At 36.8% G+C, this 19996-nt stretch overlaps 1 protein-coding gene across 8 annotated transcripts in view; it reads left to right on the top strand.

Annotated features, from left to right (window-relative positions):
- INPP4B (inositol polyphosphate-4-phosphatase type II B) overlaps window positions 1-19996 on the top strand; it is a 753420-nt gene that overhangs the window by 385264 nt on the left and 348160 nt on the right. For all 8 annotated transcript variants that reach the window (XM_034661577.1, XM_034661575.1, XM_034661579.1 and 5 more), the window contains 2 exons: window positions 4083-4295; window positions 6334-6378. In XM_034661577.1, the coding sequence (XP_034517468.1) occupies window positions 4205-4295; window positions 6334-6378 (136 nt within the window). In that variant the 5' untranslated portion in view covers window positions 4083-4204. The remainder of the gene's footprint in view (window positions 1-4082; window positions 4296-6333; window positions 6379-19996) is intronic.

A 19996-nucleotide genomic window follows, 5' to 3' on the forward strand; every position in this document is an offset into this window, starting at 1 on the left:
AGGATCGGTTATTGGTACTTTATTAATTTCCTTTGGTGATACCATATTTTATCTGATTTTATATGTGTGATCTTATGTCCTTATTAATTCTATCTGTTTATTTGAATAATTGGTCTCCTCTTCTAGACTTCAAAGGTTTTTTTAGTAGAGACAGGTCTTCAACAGTCAGCTTAGTTTGGATTTCTGGGTATGTCTTCTGGTAATGTCCTTGGGTAGGTGGGCCCTGCTATTATGGTCAGTTTTAGAGCAAACTCTGAAGGGAAGGTGTGGGGTGGGTGCCACTGGCTGAAAACAGTTGGATAGTATTATGGGCTTTGTTTCCTAACCAATTGAAGCTGTAGGATGGGCTCCATGCTTGCCTGGATTCTCTGGTGAGGCTTACTAGATGGTCAGGACTGGGTTCAATATTTTGGTAGTGGGTAGAGCTATGAATTGACTTCCGTTCCCTGGCAGGGCAGTAGGATGGGACTCAGGAGCTTTATCATTTATTTTGGGGACCTGAATCAAGCCAGAGTATGCACTGAATTCCCTGGTCCAGTGAGGTAACTGGTTTTGCTCTGCAGATAGGGGAAGCCACAGGCTGTGCTGTCTGTTCAAGTACCACCGTATATAGATAGGACTGTTGAATGAGCTGTGCAGCTTCCCACATGCTCTAGTTAGGTTCCTTGGTTGGACAGGCTGAAAGTTGTATTCAGAGATAAGTGGGGTTATAAATCAGATTCTCTCCCAGGAGCAGTGGGAGAAGCAGCTCTAAAGCCATAAAGCTTTTTGTTTGTTGTTTTAACTCAAGACAACCCCCACCCCCAAGTTTCCTGACTAAACATGGCCACTAGGCTTGTTCTGGAAATTATTGGTTCTGCCTGCCCACCTCTCAGCTGGAGTGCCACGGGGCTGCACAGCTCCTTGGAAGTGCCAGCCCTTCAGATTGGATGAAGCTGGAAGACACTCTCTACAGTATACCTCAGCTCCATTGCTAGGCAGTAGGGGGAGGGGCCTCTCTAGGCTACTCTCAATTTCCCAAACAGGTTCTCTGGTTGAGAGAAATAAGAGCTAACCTCAGCCTTGTCTGTGAATTAATCCCTTTGTCTGTCTGTAGCACTGGAACACTCCACAACTAATAGTGGCTTTGCTCTGGGGGTCATCAGCTCTGTCTGCCTGACTCTCAGCTTGAATACCATAAGTCTGCAAAGCTTCCAGGAGTTGTCATCAGAAGATATTCTTGGCTCCCTTGCCTGGGCAGGCAGAGAAGGTGCCACTGCAGGGTAGCCTCAATTTCTCAAACAAGCTTTCTGGTTGAGAAGGGCTGGGAGCTACTGTTTCTTAATTTAATGACCTTGTTTACTTGAGAAACACCCATTAAGTAGAGTGATGACATTGTTCCCTTGGTTCTTCTCTGCTGCTCCTCCTATCACTGCCAGTGCCTTTACCAGCTAACCTCTCTTCTTGCTCCCTTGAATGGTTTTGTGACTCAAGGTTCAGTCTTCAGTCATCCCTTTTTCTCACTACATGCACTTGCTTTCAGTGACTTCTTGAATCTCTTTGACTTCAAATATTAGCCAATTATTTCCAAAAACATAATTTTCTAGCCTTAATATCTCTCCTGGAATCTAGACTCATGTGTTCAACTGTTTTCCAAATATTTTAAGACATTTCAGAAAAAACATGGTTAGACCTAAACTCATCATCCTTGACTAAAATCCCTCCCTCTTTATACTCCAGATAGTTTAATGGTCCATAATTTACTGGTTTTTACCTGAAATTCCTTTTTCATCATCTCAATTCTAAATTGCATCTAATTCCATTACTTAGGCTAGGTAATTCCATTTAATAAATAGCTTTTTACCATATTTAGTAAATTTTTTTGGAATCCAGATTCTCTTCTGTATTCATCTGTTTCTATTTTGACCTGGATTCTCTTTATTATTTTATTTTCCTGGAATATTAAAATAACCCCCAAGGAAGTTGGTTTCCTTATTAAGTTTCCACCTTCTAGTACATTCTCTACTTTGACATCCAGTAAACTTTCTAAAAATCGAATATAATCATGTCACTGTCTTACAGTAGGTATATTTAATGTGGCTTCTTTCTGCTCTAAGAATTAAGTTTAGTCTCTCTAGCTGACTATTTAAAATACATTTGTGGAAAAAGATAATAAAATAAAATATATTTGTGATACGTAAAAATTTAAATCTATTCTTGTGCAAGATCTCCAAACCAAAAAATTTCCAAATAGACACAGAAGAGGAACTATTTACTTAACCATAACCATAGGTAAATGCTGTATCTACCACTTAGAAAGTGCAGTGGTTTTCTCGAGCTTTTCTAGTAATATAACTGATTCCTTCTGAGGAATGTCCCTTGTTAATAGGTATCAAACATGAAATTTGTCCTCAAATGCAACAAAGGTAGAATGAAAATGAATAAAATCATAACACATTGTCATATATCCATATCTTATGTATTTGGCTTCATTTGTGAAATTGAATTTATTTTTCAGTTTTGAATAGGTGAGATACGCCTATAATGGGACCATGTTAGTGTTTGTAGGCATCTTAAGTCCTCTCCATCCACCCAAAGGTGCACACTCACTCACACAGAAAGTTGACATTTATTTTATTAATTATTCACCATACTGTGCTGAGCTGTTGCTTTGCTAGGATTTACCCATATTGCCTTATTTAGGTCTCCTTTTCAATTTTTAAGATAACTGATAAAGATTAGGGGTTGAGTTTTTGGTGAAGAAGTATAGGGAAGTTAACAAAGTCCTTGTATCCAAGTCCCACATGCATAGCAGTCTTCCATCGATATTATCCCACTAATGCTAATGAATTTGTCATAGAATGTGGCTTCATGAATATGTGTCTGTCCTTATCAGAAGAGACTTCTAAATTTAACTAGTCAAAAAAATAAAAAGCATTATCTTAATTCGAAATATAATTTTCAAATTGATGGATTTGGTCTAATTGATAGCACAATGGCCCTTTACCCCAGGCCTTTATTCTTGGTTGTATCCTGAGAAGCCGATGTGTATTTATCTGCAATTTTATTATAATATTTTCTAAAGATTCAAGATGCTTTCTGGATTTAATTTTTGCCAGATGATCTTTAAAAACCAGAGCAGAATTACAAATGGAGCTGGTTTGTTAAAACAACAAAGACTAACGCTGTGGATTAGTGAAGTTGGAGACCAAATCATTATTCCAAACCAAACTTGATTGTCGCTATCTCTTTAAACAACATTGGGAAGACGTTTAAAGATTTCTTATACATTTTAATTCAGGTGGTAACTTGATTTAAAACAAAATTGATTTTTTTTCCTAATTCATTCTTGGTCATATATATCAGGCTAAATATCAAAATGAATTTGAAGCTATTTGAGGCTTTCTGCATAGGGTATTAAATTCTTGGAGAGGCTTTCTTTCCCCCTTGCTGATTTTCATCATTTTACTGTTACTTTCATTTCCCCTTGAGCTTTAGCTTTTTAGAATTATTATTCATTCTTTTCACCGTATACTCTGATCATTAACCGTTTAAAACTTTATCAGGCAGAGAAGCAAGAGACTCTATGGATAATGATGAGGTTGGAAACTCTCTTGTACAACTTGTTGGCTCATATTGGAAGAAGAGTGTCATGCCAAATTATCTTTACATGCTCATGAATAATGTTCTAACAAGGGTGGATGGAGAGATGAGCATAAAGTGTAGTTCTAATGGAAGGAATAATAGTAATATTCACCTTGGCAAAACATGCTAATGCCTTGACAAGATGCTATCTGCTCTTGCTGCTAAATTAGATGCATATTAAGTTAGCAGCCCCTATTGCTATCTACTATTTTACAGAACGAACTAGAAGAGAAAGAATACACCTTTCAGGATCTACAAGTCCCTCCTATGACCATAAAATAATTGCCTAGAGAATACCCATTTAACTTAGAGTTTATGGCATGTTAACTGGGTGGATTGATCTTGAACATAAAAGTGAGATAGGCAGGAGGGAATCTGTAGTTTCTACCTATCTTTAATTCTTTATACTGAACTCTGAAATAACTGAGATTTTTGCTGTTGCTGTTTCCTAAATGCAGAATTTCAGAGTGGGATATAGGCCTTTAATGTGAAGATACAACTATATTAAACCAGAATCATTGTCAATAAAATTTGGACACAATAATATTTGGACACTTCACGAAAAGTGTGAAGGTTGATCATGGAAATCAAAGAGGAAGGAGCATCAGAAGAAGGCCAGCACTTTCTTCCCACACCCCAGGCAAGTGATACTGGGGACTTCCAGTTCACAAGTAAGTATGTGTTCCCCTCTCTGTAACTCTCTGAAAATGCAGATTAGGTCAACTAAACACACATGCATGTGTAATCACAGAAACCTGGGTTCTAACAAATGCCATGAAATTATCTTTTTTACATTTGCTCTATTTATTTTGTTATAGTGTGTCTATGATGTTCTTCTCATCTTTTACCTTGAGTGAGATAGATGATAGCCTATGAAGTGGTTAATTATCAAATAGTAGAATCAAAGTTCTTGAATGTGTATTAAGGCACTAATAAATACTTTTCAAGTACACCTATTTAGCATTTATATAATATCATGTGAAATTATTTTTTTTTGAACATAGAAATGTTCTCTTTAAAATCAAAAGCATATAAGTTGAAAGCATTAGGGATAAATAATAAAAAAAAATCTGAAAGCATTAGGGTACAACGGTTACCCTAGATATGTAGATTGTCACTGCTATACCTGAGAGCACAAAGTCACATAAATAGAGCAAGCATGGAGCTTTGCCAAGATTTGCATTTGGGCATTAGAATTGGTTTTTGTGCTACTCGAGTAATTAAAATCATTGGAAGAATTGTCTGTTTTCTCTCATGCTTAAAATTCCAGAGTTTTGGTTTTATTTTTCAGTATGAATTGTCTTTAGAAAACAGTATTGGTCGGATAAATTTTCTAAGAAATTTGGTTGTCAAAGCTTACAGCAGTTGTTAATAATTTTTTTAAAAATCTACACTATTTGAAATGAGTAGAAATCTAACTAATAATTGTCACTCTCATCTCTCTTGGAAAATGTAAAATTTTTAACCATAGTATTGTTAAACGTCAGCAGGAGAAAAGAATAAATGGTTACCGTGCAAAAAAGTGTCAACTCTGGGGACGCCTGGGTGGCTCAGTCAGTTAAGCATCTGCCTTTGGCTTAGGTCATGATCCTGGGATCCTGGGATCAAGTCCCACACTGGGCTCCCTGCTCAGTGTGGAGTCTGCTTCTCCCACTGCCTGCCACTCTCCCCTGTTTGTGTATGCGCTCTCTCTCTCTCTCCCTGACAAATAAATAAAATCTTAAAAAAAAAAAGTGTTACCCTGTAAATAAAAAATAGATGGCTTTTATACAAAGAGGTGGTTCTGACAATGTATTAGTAGTAAATTTAAATTGTATTTGGTAAATGTACAAGTAGAAATAAACAAGAAAATTATTTTTGTAATGTCCTTACATTTATTACCAAATAGTTTATTTTTACATAAATTTTAGTTTTGCTTCTTTGGTCACCCATGAGTTATAATAAGTGGCTTCAAAGTTCTCATCCCCTTTTGTTTAGGAAGACCCTGAGCTGTGTGTGGCCATCAGATATCCACATTATCACATTATAGCAAATTATCACTCGGCACAGCCTGAACTTGCTACCTTCTAACCATTGCATGCTCTCATGCCCTTACTTTTGTTCTCAGACTTTCTCTCCACTTCACTCTAAATCATTTAGCCATGTTATTAGATTTCTTAAAAATCAAGAAAAAAGGAATAGAAACATTTATCAGAACACTGATTTGAGCTATCAGGAATTTGACATAATAACCATCACCATAATGTCTTTCATCACCTTATTAGACAAAGCTCTATAATTAATAATTTACTATTTACAGCAGGCCAAAGTGGTTTGAAAGAGAAATCTTCGTAAGAGAGTACTTTTGTGAGGTCATCCTTTTTTAAGGTTTTGCCTTTGTTTACATGCATCTAAGAGAAACTAACAATTGAAAAATACCTTTTAAATGTGTCAAAGCTGCAAAAAAAACGTGTTTTTTTCAGTTTCTTTATAGCTATAGTGCTAAGTAAATCAGTCAAAACTCTAGTCATATTTAGTTCTGCTATAAATATTATGTCCTCCCCTGAGAACCAACTGCTTATAAATTTGAACAATTAACTAAGTTAAATCTTTCTGCCAAATAATGTATTTATACATTCTGGGCAGGGTGAAGCATAGTAATATGTATTGACATATTTTTTTATTATGAGTTAAATATCTTTAATCTGAATTTCTACTCATTATTTATAGGTATTCAGAAGACTCCAAATGAACCACAGTTGGAATTCATCCTTGGTAAGGAATTCCACCTGATTTATAGTAATAAATAGAAGGGTAATTTGTACACATAGTTTACAACCTTAGATTGCTTATATCATTATATCACTGCTTATATCATTATATAATTTACAAACTTTTATGAACATTGTTCTATAAGAAACTTTCATTCTTTAAGGTGTTACTTTGAGGTGGGTGGCATGACGGGTAAAATACATGAAAGAGTTTAAGAGTACACTTATTATGATGAGCACTGACAAATGTTATGAAATTATTGGATCATTATATTGTATACTTGAAACTAATACAACACTGTATTCATTATACTTCAGTTTAAAAAAAAATAACAAAGCTGAGGGGAAAAAAAAAAACTCATTCTATGTGATGTCACTTCCCCCCATTTGTAAGTAAAGCGATAGAGCTATGGAGTAGGTCAGTTCACTACCCAAGGGTATAGGGTTCAGTGGTGGCAGAGTTGTGCCTCTTCACCAGGTCAGCTGACCACAGATTTGATGCCCAGCCCTCATCCTAATACAGTGACTGGACTTTGCTGCCAATCAACATTTCTGGAAATCCATGTGTTTATCTGCTCCTTGAGCTAGAGACTGGGCTCATGTGGTCTTCCTTTCTGCCATTTACAAGGTTCCTGCCTCTTCTTTTCAATATCACATATTCAAAAATCCCCTTTCTCTTCCATCTTGATTTTGTGGACAGATCCTTAGTATTTGAAAATTTAGCAATAATTCAAAACTTTGACTTGCTTAAGCAACTTTAAAGATCTGTCACATGTAGAAATTTGTAACTTTGTCCAAGGCTGATTTAAAAATGTACACACTGTGCCCGGTCCACTGCTTTAGCTAGTGAGTGGGACCTGCTCTGTGTCTGAATTTGGTATGACTGCAAAATATCATTAGGGAATTAGCTGCAAAATGGTATTTAAAGAGGGTAAAATATGGTTCATATGAACCATTAGAGAGGGTTTTTTTTTTTCTTATGGTTCTAAAATGTTTTGAAAGCGGGGCGCCTGGGTGGCACAGCGGTTAAGCATCTGCCTTCGGCGCAGGGCATGATCCCGGCGTTCTGGGATCAAGCCCCGCATCACTCTCCTCCGCTGGTAGCCTGCTTCTTCCTCTCCCACTCCCCCTGCTTGTGTTCCCTCTCTCGCTGGCTGTGTCTATCTCTGTCAAATAAATAAATAAAATCTTTAAAAAATAAAAAAATAAAATGTTTTGAAAGCAATGAGGTTTTATAGAATTGTACATACAGGTATCCAATTTCCTATTCTGAGACCAGGTATCTAAATCTTTATATATTAATATACATGTTTTATAAAGTTATGGGCAAATCGAAACATGTACATTTACTATCTATGGTAGTTTTTAGTGGTTTGGAGTCTCAATTATTCCAGGAATATACATTTTCATTATATAATTAAATAGATGTCAAATTTATATCCTTTGCTCAAAATATTACATTTTGAAGTGTAACTTATCGAGATAATAACTCTACATAATTTTTTGCTTTTATTGTTTCTTCTAATAGAGTTTATTTTTAGAGCAGTTTTAGGTTCACAGCACAATTGAACAGGAAGTACAGAGATTTTGCATATGCCCTCTGGCCCCATAAATGCATATCTTCCCCTATCAGAGTGGTACATTTGTTACCGTTGAAGAACTTCCACTGACACATCATGATTATTCTAAGTCTGTAGTTTACGTTTGGGTTCATTCCTGGTGTTGTACTTTCTATGGATTTAGATCATGTATAATGGCATATATCTATCATTAAAGTATCGTATAGAGTATCTTCATTGCCCTAAAAATCCTGTGTGCTCAGTCTATTCAGCCCTCTCTCCCCTAACCCTTGGCAACTACTGATATTGTTTTACTGTCTCCCTAGTTTTGTCTTTTCCAGAATGTCATATAGTTGAAATCATACAGTAACCCTTTCAGATTGGCTTCTTGCACTTAGTCACGTGGATTTGAGTTTCCTCCATGTCTTTCCGTGGCTTGAAAGCTCATTTCTTATTAGCACTGAGTAGTATTCCAAGGCTGGGATGTAGCACAGATTATCTGTCCACTCACCCTCTAAGGGATATCTCCTTGACTTCCAAATTTTGGTAATTGTGATTGTGAATAAAGCTGCATGCAAGTTTTGTGTACAGATAGTTTTCAACATCTTTGGGTAAATATGGGGGAGCACATTGTTATATGGTAAGAGTATGCTAAGTTTTGTAAGAAATTTCCAAATAGTCTTGCAACGTGCGAGTACCATTGCGCGTTCCCACCAGCAATGCACGAGAATTTCTGTTACTCCACATCCTCACCAGCACTTAGTGTTGTCAGTGTTCTAGATTTTGGTAGAATTCATTTTTAAAAAACATTTTATTTTTGTTACAAATGTAGCTAAAGGTTGCTGTTACGTTAAGGATTCTAGATTTTTTCTTTTCCCAGGTATTAAGAAACAGAAATGTGAAAACTCAAGAAACTTCTGTGGTAACACCAAAAAGCTATACTTTTTTTTTTTCCTAGAGTGTTCTCAGATGGTGTCAGATATAGAAAGAACTTGTTTCAGAAAGGGATCTGAGTGGCAAAAGAAGCCTCTTCACTCACTGTGACTCTTGCTACTTGAGCCTTTATCTATTCATCTCTCATTTTTAAGGGAAGAATTATTTTTTTATTATTTTACTGGAATTTCAAAGGGTAAAGATTTGTTACAGTAACTTAGTGTATTTCAAAACACAGATAAAGCCTTCTTATTTGCATCCTGGAGAACAAGGTGAAATCTGAAGGAGGCAAAGACAATCAGAGGAGAGGCTATTAGTCAAACACGGAGGCCACCTCTCAAGAGACAGGGTGCCTAGGGCAAATATGTATCTTCTTTTTCAAGTGAAGTTATCTGTCTTGTTCAAAGACCTAGCTATATTTGTTTTGTTTTGAAAGCCCAGTCAAATTCAATAGCAATGCGGTCGTCACTTATATTTCTGGCTTTAAATCATCGATCCAAGAGATGAGCAGCTTTGAGAATTTATTGATAATAATATTCCTCCCATTAAAAAAGCTTCAGTTTTCTTTTTTCATATTTATTCAGAAAAACCACTAGAATTCTTAACAACAGATAATTTTATCTTATCGTGTGGCAAAAAAAAAAAAAAAAATGCCTTACAAGTAAACGAGTCTTTGGGAAATTTTATTGTTGATCCTGGAAGATATATTCCCCAAACTGTTATGCTTTTGAGCACTTTAAACCCTCAATTATAGCATTTCTTTAAAAAAAAAAATCCTTTTAAAAACTACTCTTTCAGGGGCGCCTGGGTGGCACAGCGGTTAAGCGTCTGCCTTAGGCTCAGGGTGTGATCCTGGCATTATGGGATCGAGCCCCACGTCAGGCTCCTCTGCTATGAGCCTGCTTCCTCCTCTCCCACTCCCCCTACTTGTGTTCCCTCTCTCGCTGGCTGTCTCTATCTCTGTCAAATAAATAAATAAAATCTTTAAAAAAAAAAAACTACTCTTTCAAGGACATTACAATTAAACTCATGTAGGTTTTACTGTATATTTTTTGATACTTTTTGAGTTTTTTAATCCCACAAATTCTTTTTTTTTTTTTAAGATTTTATTTTATTTTTTCGACAGAGATAGAGACAGCCAGCGAGAGAGAGAACACAAGTAGGGGGAGTGGGAGAGGAAGAAGCAAGCTCATAGCAGAAGAGCCTGATGTGGGGCTCGAATCCCATAATGGCAGGATCACGCCCTGAGCCGAAGGCAGACGCTTAACCGCTGTGCCACCCAGGCGCCCCTTAATCCCACAAATTCTTTAAGACTTCACCTGCTAACTAGTTAACTTCATAATAATGAGAGAATAATAGTTTCCTAAGTATTTTTATCATTATTTAAAAATGTGTATTTATTTAATCAAAAAAATAAGGCATCTTAATAAAAAAAATTTTTTTAAAGAATTAAAGTAGAAGGCTTTTGTTCCACCTAATTTTTCAAATAAATTTTCGATATTTGATTCCTTGCCAGAATATTCAAATAAATTGAGGATTTCAATGGTTTTGCTTTTAAATTGGGAAAACAGCTACACTAATTTCCTAGGTGTCATATTGCTTTGTATATTTTCCATTGAGGATTTATTTCTGCCTTGTCTGTATGCCATTATAAAATCACTGTGTCTGGCAGAATTTCCTCTGCTACGTCTTTATTCAAGTAAATGAGGTAGGTGATGCTTAGGCAATTGAGCAAGCTAATTGGTTAAAAATGTCTTGATAACACAAGTTCAGCATTTACTGAAAAAGTGAGTATCTCAGGTCCATTGCTATTGCATTCCAATGGTTTACTGAATTTAAATTATGTAATTCACCCTTATATCTGCATCCCTGCTTCCACATCTTTTTCATTGTTTCATTTAAATGTGTTGCTACCCTTTTTATGTCCACAAAGAGAGAAATAATTAAAAACTCAAGAGAACACAGATTTTCTTACAGTTTAATAATATTGTTTTTATTTTAACAAAGTAAGCATTTAAAAAGAGAGATCATGGGGCGCCTGGGCGGCTCATTCAATTAAGGGTCCAACTCTTCATTTTGGCTCAGGTCAAGATCTCAGGGTCCTGGGTTGGAGCCCTGCCTCAGGCTCCCTGCTCTACGGGGAGTCTGCTGGTCTCCTTCTCTGTCCCTCCCCCTGCTCATTCCCTCTCTCTCTCTCTCCCTCTCTACAATAAATAAATAAATAAATAAATAAATAAATAAATAAAAGAGAAAGAAAGAAAAAAAGAGAAAGAAAGAAAGAGAAAGAAAGAAAGAAAGAAAGAAGAGAGTCACTTCTTAAAATCTGGGTGCATTTCTTTTGAAACCATTGTGGAAAATATATAGAGAAGACTAATCTTGACAAAGATATAAAAGAACTATTAACCATTTATTAAGTTTATCCTCTCATTTATGCTTATAATGTTTACTTTTATATATCTCCATTTACTAGCTCCAAAGTCAATAGAATACTTATGAGTATGTTTTCATATTTTTATGTGGATACTACATATCATAAATCCAAAACAATAGGCACTAATGTATATTAAAATAGGAGAGATGACGTGTGTGTGTGTATGCATGTGTGCATGTAGTCCTTATGTTCTTTATTTGACACTGTGAAGCAATATTCTTAAAATGATTTATACCTTGATGGCTGATACCTAATGGAAGCCAATGACCAGACATAAGGGTGCATCGAAAGACACATTTTAGGCAAGTCAACAGCCTCAGTGTCAATTATGATAGGAATGTAAAGACATGGATGCTGGAGTGAAATCTCTAACAATACAAATCATTCATTCATACAAATTGTATTGGGAGCATAGAAAACTTGTAAGTAAACAATTTCAGGTAGTGTTAAGTTCTATGAAGATAGCAAACAGAGCAACTGTATAGAACGTGTTTTGAGGAGAGGTAATTGACTTGGGAGATGGAGGAACTATTTTAGATATAGAGGCCAAAGAAGGCCTCTGTGTATCCGAAGGAACTTAGGATATGGACACTTATTTAGAAAGTCCCCATACTGAACATAAGACCCAGGTGACTTTCTCAGCAAGAGGGCCTGGCTATAGTAAATATTTGTTTAGCAAGTAATAGGGTTGTAGGAATGGAAATACTGGGGCTCAAGGGTAATGAATTGGGTTGCTGGTTTGATCAGGAATGAAACCAAGTTAGGAGTTGATCTGGTCTTGTAGTAAAAAAAAAAAAGCCTCAGAGGAAAGGGTAGGATAGTGAAGAACCACTTACTGGGTGACGAGAATGCCAAGGTCAAAGTAGGACAATTGTGGGATAGAAGAAATACTGATCCAGTGAGATCCTGACCCCATGGCCTCTTCTAGTCTCTCTCACTCCCTAACCGCAGGGTAATAGGATCAGCCCTGGCGATTAGGTGCTGCCAAGCCTCTAGTGAGCAAGAGATAGAGAGAGATAAGTTTCAAAGCCAACAGATAGTTAAATCCCTTGCCTTTTGTAAAGGTGTTTTATCTTTTAAGAATCCATATTTAAGTTATGGGATAATTTTTTCCAGAGACTTTTTCCTCTTGAAAAAAATGTATCAACTCCTCCTATAGGTTTGATTAGCACATAAAATCAGACTAATCTGAGTCTCAAATTATTTGACAGAGCCTTGATTCATTTTTCAGTTTTTTTCTAAAATTGATAAGGCTATAGCACCTGCTATAATTTCATAGTGATATAGTGAAAGCTATCACAGATAAAAATCAATAATAAACAATGTAGAAATACGTCTGTTATCTCTTCAAAATGGTCACATATCATCATACATTTTCAGACATAGTTAACTCTATTTTCATTTTATCATTTCATTTCTTGACTTTTCTGCTAAAACCTCAAATTCAGAATGGATGAAGGTAGGTACAGGGCACTGTATTTTATTCTCTACTTAAGAGTCAATCAACATGTGTTGTTTAATTTTTATAATGAAACATATAGTTTTAAGATGGAATACTATACAGTCATAAGAATGATCTGTCAGAGGGATATTTTATCAAACAAGAGAATATAAAAATTGTCAAAGCAGAATAACGAACTACATGTACAACATGACCCTTATTTAACTCTCTTTGTATGTACAAAAGAATAAGGTTGGAAGAATGGGTATGAGTATCTTTAACTGTGGTTATGACAAGTTAGTAGAATTCTAATTTCCTTTGTTATACTTTCTCCTATCTTCCAAAATCTCTGCAATGTGCCCATTTAAATGTCACGATCAGGTGTTGCCATTTTTAAAAAAATGGATAACCAGAATAGCTGAACAAGAGAAGGGGCATAGCTTAAGGAGGAAAATTCTCCTCTTTATATTGAATTAGCTCATTGCATAATTAGAGAGGTCAAACTAAGACTCCTGAAATCGTTGCACGACCTTGAAAAGCTAAGCTATTTTTAGGGTCTCTAAGAATATAAGAGATTGTCTAAAGGATCAAACTAGTATAGGAAGAAGTAGTCAAAAAAGCCTTCCTAAGGAAGACTACCTAAAATCAATTCTTCAAGTAAAAAAATAGGATTAAGAATAGGAAGAGGAAAGGAGGAATTACATTTTAGACCAGGAGAGCAGCATAAGTAGATATTTGGTGCTTGGAACAAGATAAAGACTTCAAATCCAGAAAACACACATGCAAAAGGCATACACTAAGTAATTATTTATTATTATACCAAGCTACATATAGAAAGGACAGCCATCTTGTCTTCCTTGAAGAGAAAATGGGAAATGTGTTTTCAGATTTGATTCTTGATTCATCTACTTCTTGGTCTTTTAGAATAGTGGTATATATAGAAAAATTAGTGATTCCAAGTGTTTTATAAGAAATTAACTTCACATTCACTCTGTAAGCCATGCCAGTTCTGCCATACATAATGTGACTAAATAGGCAAATTGAAATTTACCACTCGCGGAAACTATTTTTTCTGTGGAAATGAAGGATTAAAAAAAAACAGTCTTGTGGATATGCAACCCACTATACATCTATACTAGGTAAATGACATGTACCATCCTAGAATTCAGTAATTAAAATGCAGTTTTATCACATTATGTTATGGCACAATGAGAAGATGTCTCTAGGTAGGTAAATTCAAATATTGGAGTGGCTTTCAGAAAGGAGAAGTTATCCTATTTGGTAGTTAAGCCTTTGTCCAGGAGGGTGTTGATTCTAAATACTTTGTTCTACTGTTGGATCACGTATAAGGCTATGTGTACTGATTGTGGATTTTGTCTATAGAGCCACTATATTTCTCATAGCCTGGTTAGAAAAAACAAACAAACAACAGCAGAAACCAGAAAGTCATGTAAATTATGTGATCAGTTTTCTGTGTTCAGAATTTGAAATGTGTTTTAAAATGTGCTCAGACTGACAAGCTGCGCAAAAACAGTCTCATCTCTTTATAGACAAGGCTTTTATAGCTTGCTAGGGCCTTCATTAACCTGCCTGTCAGGTCCATTCATACTTTATGAATTGCTATAAACCAGGAATTGTTTTATATGATTCTCTAAAAGAAAAAAAATCTTCGGAGGCCAAACTTACCAATTCTCTCCTATGTTCACATTTCTACTTTCCTTCTGGTCTGTGTTCTATAAATGATTATAAAGCTCTGACTTTTTCAAAGCTCCAGTGGGAAAATGGAAGATTCTAGTCTATCTTCTTGAATATTTTTACCCTATTCATGGTATGCTGCTCCAGCTAAAGGGAATACCAAGCACAGAGGTATATTTTTGTATTTAATTTTTATTGATAAAATATTACTTCTTATAAGCTGCAAGATCATGTTCCAGCAGTAATAGAAGTACCTAGTAAGAATTAGATCAGACCTGTGCTTGTCCTATTTTGTTGCTTCGTCATACATAGATTGCCAATCTCTTGATTCTTACAGTATGATACTTTCCTTATAAAACATGGTTTTCCACTGAACAGTAATTTGCGGGGGACCGTCTAAAGACAAAGCATTGTGCAAAGTGCTGGGATCACAGTCATAGCATAAGAGTAGCTACCATTTTCTGAGACTCTATGATACTCATGGTATTATGAAATGGTAGTTACCTCTTTACAAACAGATTGCCATGTTTTCCTCACCACAACTCCACAAGGTGATAACACTAGACATAACTAACATTTCTCAAGTGTTTGTTTACCATACATTGTCCTCGGTAATTTACATATATTAATTACTTTAATTTTCACAATTTAATTATGAGATAATTGCTCTATTATCAGTCACTTTTGTTTTATAGTAAAGGAAACAGGCATAAACAGGTCGAATAGTGAGCCCAAGATTTGAACCCAGGAGCCTGAGTATGCTCTCCTATATTGTATTCATTTGAGAGGTAAAAAATCTAAAATTCTCAATGGTCAGCTTTCCAAAGATCTTACGAAAGTTGAGTGACAAAGTCAGGACCCAAGTTGAAGGGATGCCAGGGTGACTTGGTCAGTTAAGTGTCCAACTCTCGATTTCCACTCAGGTCATGGTCTCTGGGTGGGGAGACTGAGCCCCGCATCAGGCTCTGAGCTGGGCATGGAGCCTGCTGGAGACTCTCTCTCCCTCTGCCCTACCTCCCCTCACTTCTGCTCTTTCTCTCTCAAAAAAAAGGGGGGGATCCAAGTGGAGTTCTGTCTGATTCTGAAGCTCCTGCTTTGAACCACCAGGCTATATCCTTTTCTTATTAATTCCTGCTTTCCATGAATTTCTAGGAGGTGGTGGAGACAAACAACTAGAATGCTAGGCAGATTATGATAAGGGCAAAATAAGGGCATACACCAACAACTATGGAAATACTGTGCAAACAGTAATTAAATATAACTGTGGAATCAGAAACAACATCTCAGGGGAAGTGGCACTTGGACCAGATCTGGGAGGATGAGCAAGATTTCATTTGATTTAGAAGGGACACAAGAGACAATTCAGGCAAAGGGAGTAGCAAATTTCATGAAACAACATCCTAGAGCTCATTTTCCAAGGTGATGCGTTTAATGCTCACTTATATATCCCTCTTTATTACTTATAATACCACAAAAAAACAAGGCTCTAGGAATTCTCTTGCAATATTTTACAATCATTGCACATTTATTAGAAACTTGTTTTAAAATTCTAAATGAACGCAACTTTTTACACAGTGTCTATAGCTAGCAAATTGCATTTGGATATCAGGAACATTTGAGTCTTACTGGCTTTGGGGTTATGCTAGGTGAAACTCAAAGAAGGCTTAGCCATGCTGTGCACCCGACAACTGCCTACCAATGCAGAGTTTGCGTACGGAAGAATCTTCCCTTTCTTTAAGCTATCTCAATTTTGACAACATCAGTTAATGAGCAGTACTTGTGAGGAGACGTTTTCAGAACAACCATTTACCAACAGCCCAACAACAACAAAATAATAGACAACTAATAGAAGTGGATTTGCATCTCAGGCTCAGATTTCAGTCTACAGTCTGAGTGGGGAGGCAATATATCTCACCAGTTAAGAGATGGGATTGTGAAGCCAACTGCAAGCATTTGAATCCTGTCTTTGTTACCACCTAGCCACTTGACCTTAGAAAAATTACAGTGTCTCTGAATCTCTGTTTTCTTATCTATACAATGGGAAGTGTATTGGTAGCTACCTTATAAGTTTCTTGCTAGAATTAAATAAGTTAATGTACATAAAGCACTTAAACTAGTATCTGACATGTATTTAATGATTGGTTAAGATTTATTATTTTGAATATAACCTTGGGTGAGTACTCAATGAGTACTTCCTTGAGCAGGAGGTCAAGACTCTATTTTTGGAATAATAATTGGTATCATTTATTGGACTCCTTCTAAGTGCCAGGTATGAGGCTGTATCCTTTTCATTTTTTATCTCTGCTTCTACAACTGACCCTTTAGGTGCTTCTCACTATTCATGTTTCACGGATGAATTCAGTCGCTTGCCCAAGGGTATAAGGCTAGGAGGTGGAAGAATATAGATTTTTAACTCCAAAGGCCACGTTCTTTGTGGTTGATGATTAAAAGTGGAGGAATGGGAGGGGCGCCTGGGTGGCACAGCGGTTAGGCGTCTGCCTTCGGCTCAGGGCGTGATCCCGGCGTTATGGGATCGAGCCCCACATCAGGCTCCTCTGCTGTGAGCCTGCTTCTTCCTCTCCCACTCCCCCTGCTTGTGTTCTCTCTCTTGCTGGCTGTTTCTATCTCTGCCGAATAAAGAAATTAAAAAATCTAAAAAAATAAAAAAATAAAAAATAAAAGTGCAGGAATGGGAAAGAGAAGACAATAAAAGGCTATCTAAGACCCGCATTACGTTTTTGTACTGCTGAAATCATTAGGGATTTAACTGGAAGAAGAGAAAATTAACCGATTAGAGCTTCTTAATAGGACTGTTGTGTGGGTAGTGGTTTCTAGAGTCTCGAGATTGAATGTGTGCTGCAGTTGGAATATAACCTGTCCTTACTGACACTGGTCTAGATACTAGTTTGGCCTTTTCAGGGAGTTGAGATATGTGACATCATTAATAAAGGAGAAGTATATGAGAAATCAAACTTCTCTTCCCACTCCCTGTTTGCTGCAACCGTATCATTTAATTGGATTATGTTGTGATAAAGTATATCTATCCTTGTCACATTTCTTTCTCAGTAATATACCATAGGAGCTTTCAATTAAAGGAGCTCTTTCACCAGGTCTAACTTCACAGGCCAAAATTGATTCTTCACATAGATTTGGCGAATTGTTAAAATAGAGGTTTTTTTTTTTAAATGTTTCCTTTCCACCCTTTTTATTTGTGTCTTTTATCCATGATCAACATGCCCCATCCAGTTTATTACTCTGTGTGATTTGCCTAATTACTTTCTTCCCTCCGTTGTCTAATTACTGAGAGCGGCTGGTCACTGGAACAGGTCTACCTTTGCAGCATCTGTTGCTACTTACGGGTAATTGGGGAAGCAGGACTACCTAGGGGCTTTGTTCATTAGGTGGTTTTCCTTTGCATAAAGTTGAAAGCCACGGAGGTTGTAAGGGAGCAAGATCCCCTGATGCTGCTGTGTGACTGAAATGGATCAGTCAGCCTTCTTGTGGAGCAGATGGTATCCAAATTATCCTAGGCCACCTGGGAACCACGCTGTGGGGAAGAGAAGAGACCTAGTAGAGTGCAGTGCAGGATTAAAAAAAAGTCCCTTTACATTCCCACTGTATAAAACAGTCTTCTCCCAAATGATTCTTACTTGAGCTTTGACCTTTTGCAGTTGGCCAAGGTGGTGCTATGCCCATTTCACAGGGGAAGAAACTGACTCTCAGAGGAGTTAAGTGACTTGCCTGTGGTCTTATACCAGGCATGAGAAAGCCCAAAGCTTTTTAAGTGTTCTGCCACTTACTCTCCTATTACCTCTACTTTTACCAAGGACAAAAGATTGCTCTTGGCTGTTATCTATAGTGGTAAGGTCTCAGAAGTCCGTTGAAGCAAAAAAGGTATTCCCAGGTCAAAACTTGGCCAAATTCAGGTTATCAGTTTTATCCCCACCCGAGAACTCTAAGCAATTTCACAATCCATGGCTTTAAACCACATTTATGGGCCTTTGTTTCCAAAACTTGTAAGTCTTGCCTTCACTTTTCCATGGAGCTCCCAACTCCCATTTTCAACTGGCTGGTAAATATCTCCACTTGCTCATCTAGGAGGTATTTTAAACTTAAGATAATTAAAACCTGATTTCTTGATTCCCGTTCCTGTCCCTCCCAAAATGTTGTTCCTTCATAATGCCCATCTGCATAAAAAGCATCACCATCCATTCAATTATGCCAGTCCCCAAATTTTAACCCTTTCTTGATTCTTCTTTTCCCTAACCTCACATTAAATCCCTCACCAAGTTCTATAATTTCTATGTTGAAAGTATCTTCTGAATTTGACCAACCCTCTCCTTTGCCACTGCTGTTGTTCAATTCTGAGCGACTATCAGCCCTCACTGCGGCCAGTGAGGGGGGTCCTCATGGGAAGCTGGCACCTGCTTTTGCCTCTGCATAGTCCCCTCCTGATAGAAGAGCCAGAGTAGTCTTTTCAAGCTATCAATGTGATTTCTTCACTTGCCTAGATAAAATCCTCCAATGACTTCCATTTCACTTAGAATAAAGTTGAAATACCCTAGCACATTCCATAAGGATCTTGAGGAGCAAACCATTCTCACCATACTTATGCCAACCTTCTAGCTCATTATTCATCGACCTTGGTCTTCTTTTTGCTTCTCAAACAAGCCAAACATTTGGGTCTTTGCATTTGTTGTTCTCTCTAAGCTGGCTTCTTGGTATGTTTTCGGTCACAGCTTAAACGTCACCTCATCAGAGAAGCTTTTCTCGATCCACCCTCCCTCCCAACACTCAGTTTAACCCACTGTTTAAAATTTTCACTAAATTATTATTTTAAACTTCATGTCTCACTAGAAGAAGTCCATAAAATAGGGAACTTCTTTTCTTGTTCACTGCTGTGAAACTGTCACCCAGAATCATGCTGGGTACATTTAGATGTTCAATAAATATCCTTGAACTGAACGCATCCATGAACGCCATTGCTTTTCTCCTCTCACGTTTTGTCATAAGATAAATGTATATCCTTAGATATGCCCTTGAAATGTTTTGTAATTATTGTTAACACAATTATTTGTAAAAAGCAACTCATTTTAAAATTATTAATAAATACAATATTTAACCATTGATATTTTGTTATTAACAAATTATGTTTTAGGAGGGATAAAGCCTTATTGCCCTTGGAGTTCTTCTAGAAAGAACTGACAGGAAGAATCAGTCATAGGTTGAACTGAACAAGGGCATTCTGTAACTAGACTGTGTAGCTACTGATTGCTTACCCGTGTAGAATTTTATGCCTAAAATTCTTCACAAAGTCACTTTAAGATTCTGGTATTATGACAGCATCACGAAGCAAGCAATCTCCTTATAGAGATGCTCGTAAGAACATACATAAACAAATAGCAAGAAGCATAACAGTCAACTAAAATAGTAGAAATGCACTGGGTCTAGAGTTTTGAGCTTACATTTCGGTCTATACTACATAAACCCTGAGAGAAAGCAATACAAGGGCAGCATTTGAGAGCATGGGCTGCATTGCCATCCTGAGAGCATTTGAGTCCTG

Source organism: Ailuropoda melanoleuca, chromosome 5 (genome assembly GCF_002007445.2).
Source record: "Ailuropoda melanoleuca isolate Jingjing chromosome 5, ASM200744v2, whole genome shotgun sequence".
NCBI classification, from domain to species: Eukaryota; Metazoa; Chordata; class Mammalia; order Carnivora; family Ursidae; genus Ailuropoda; species Ailuropoda melanoleuca.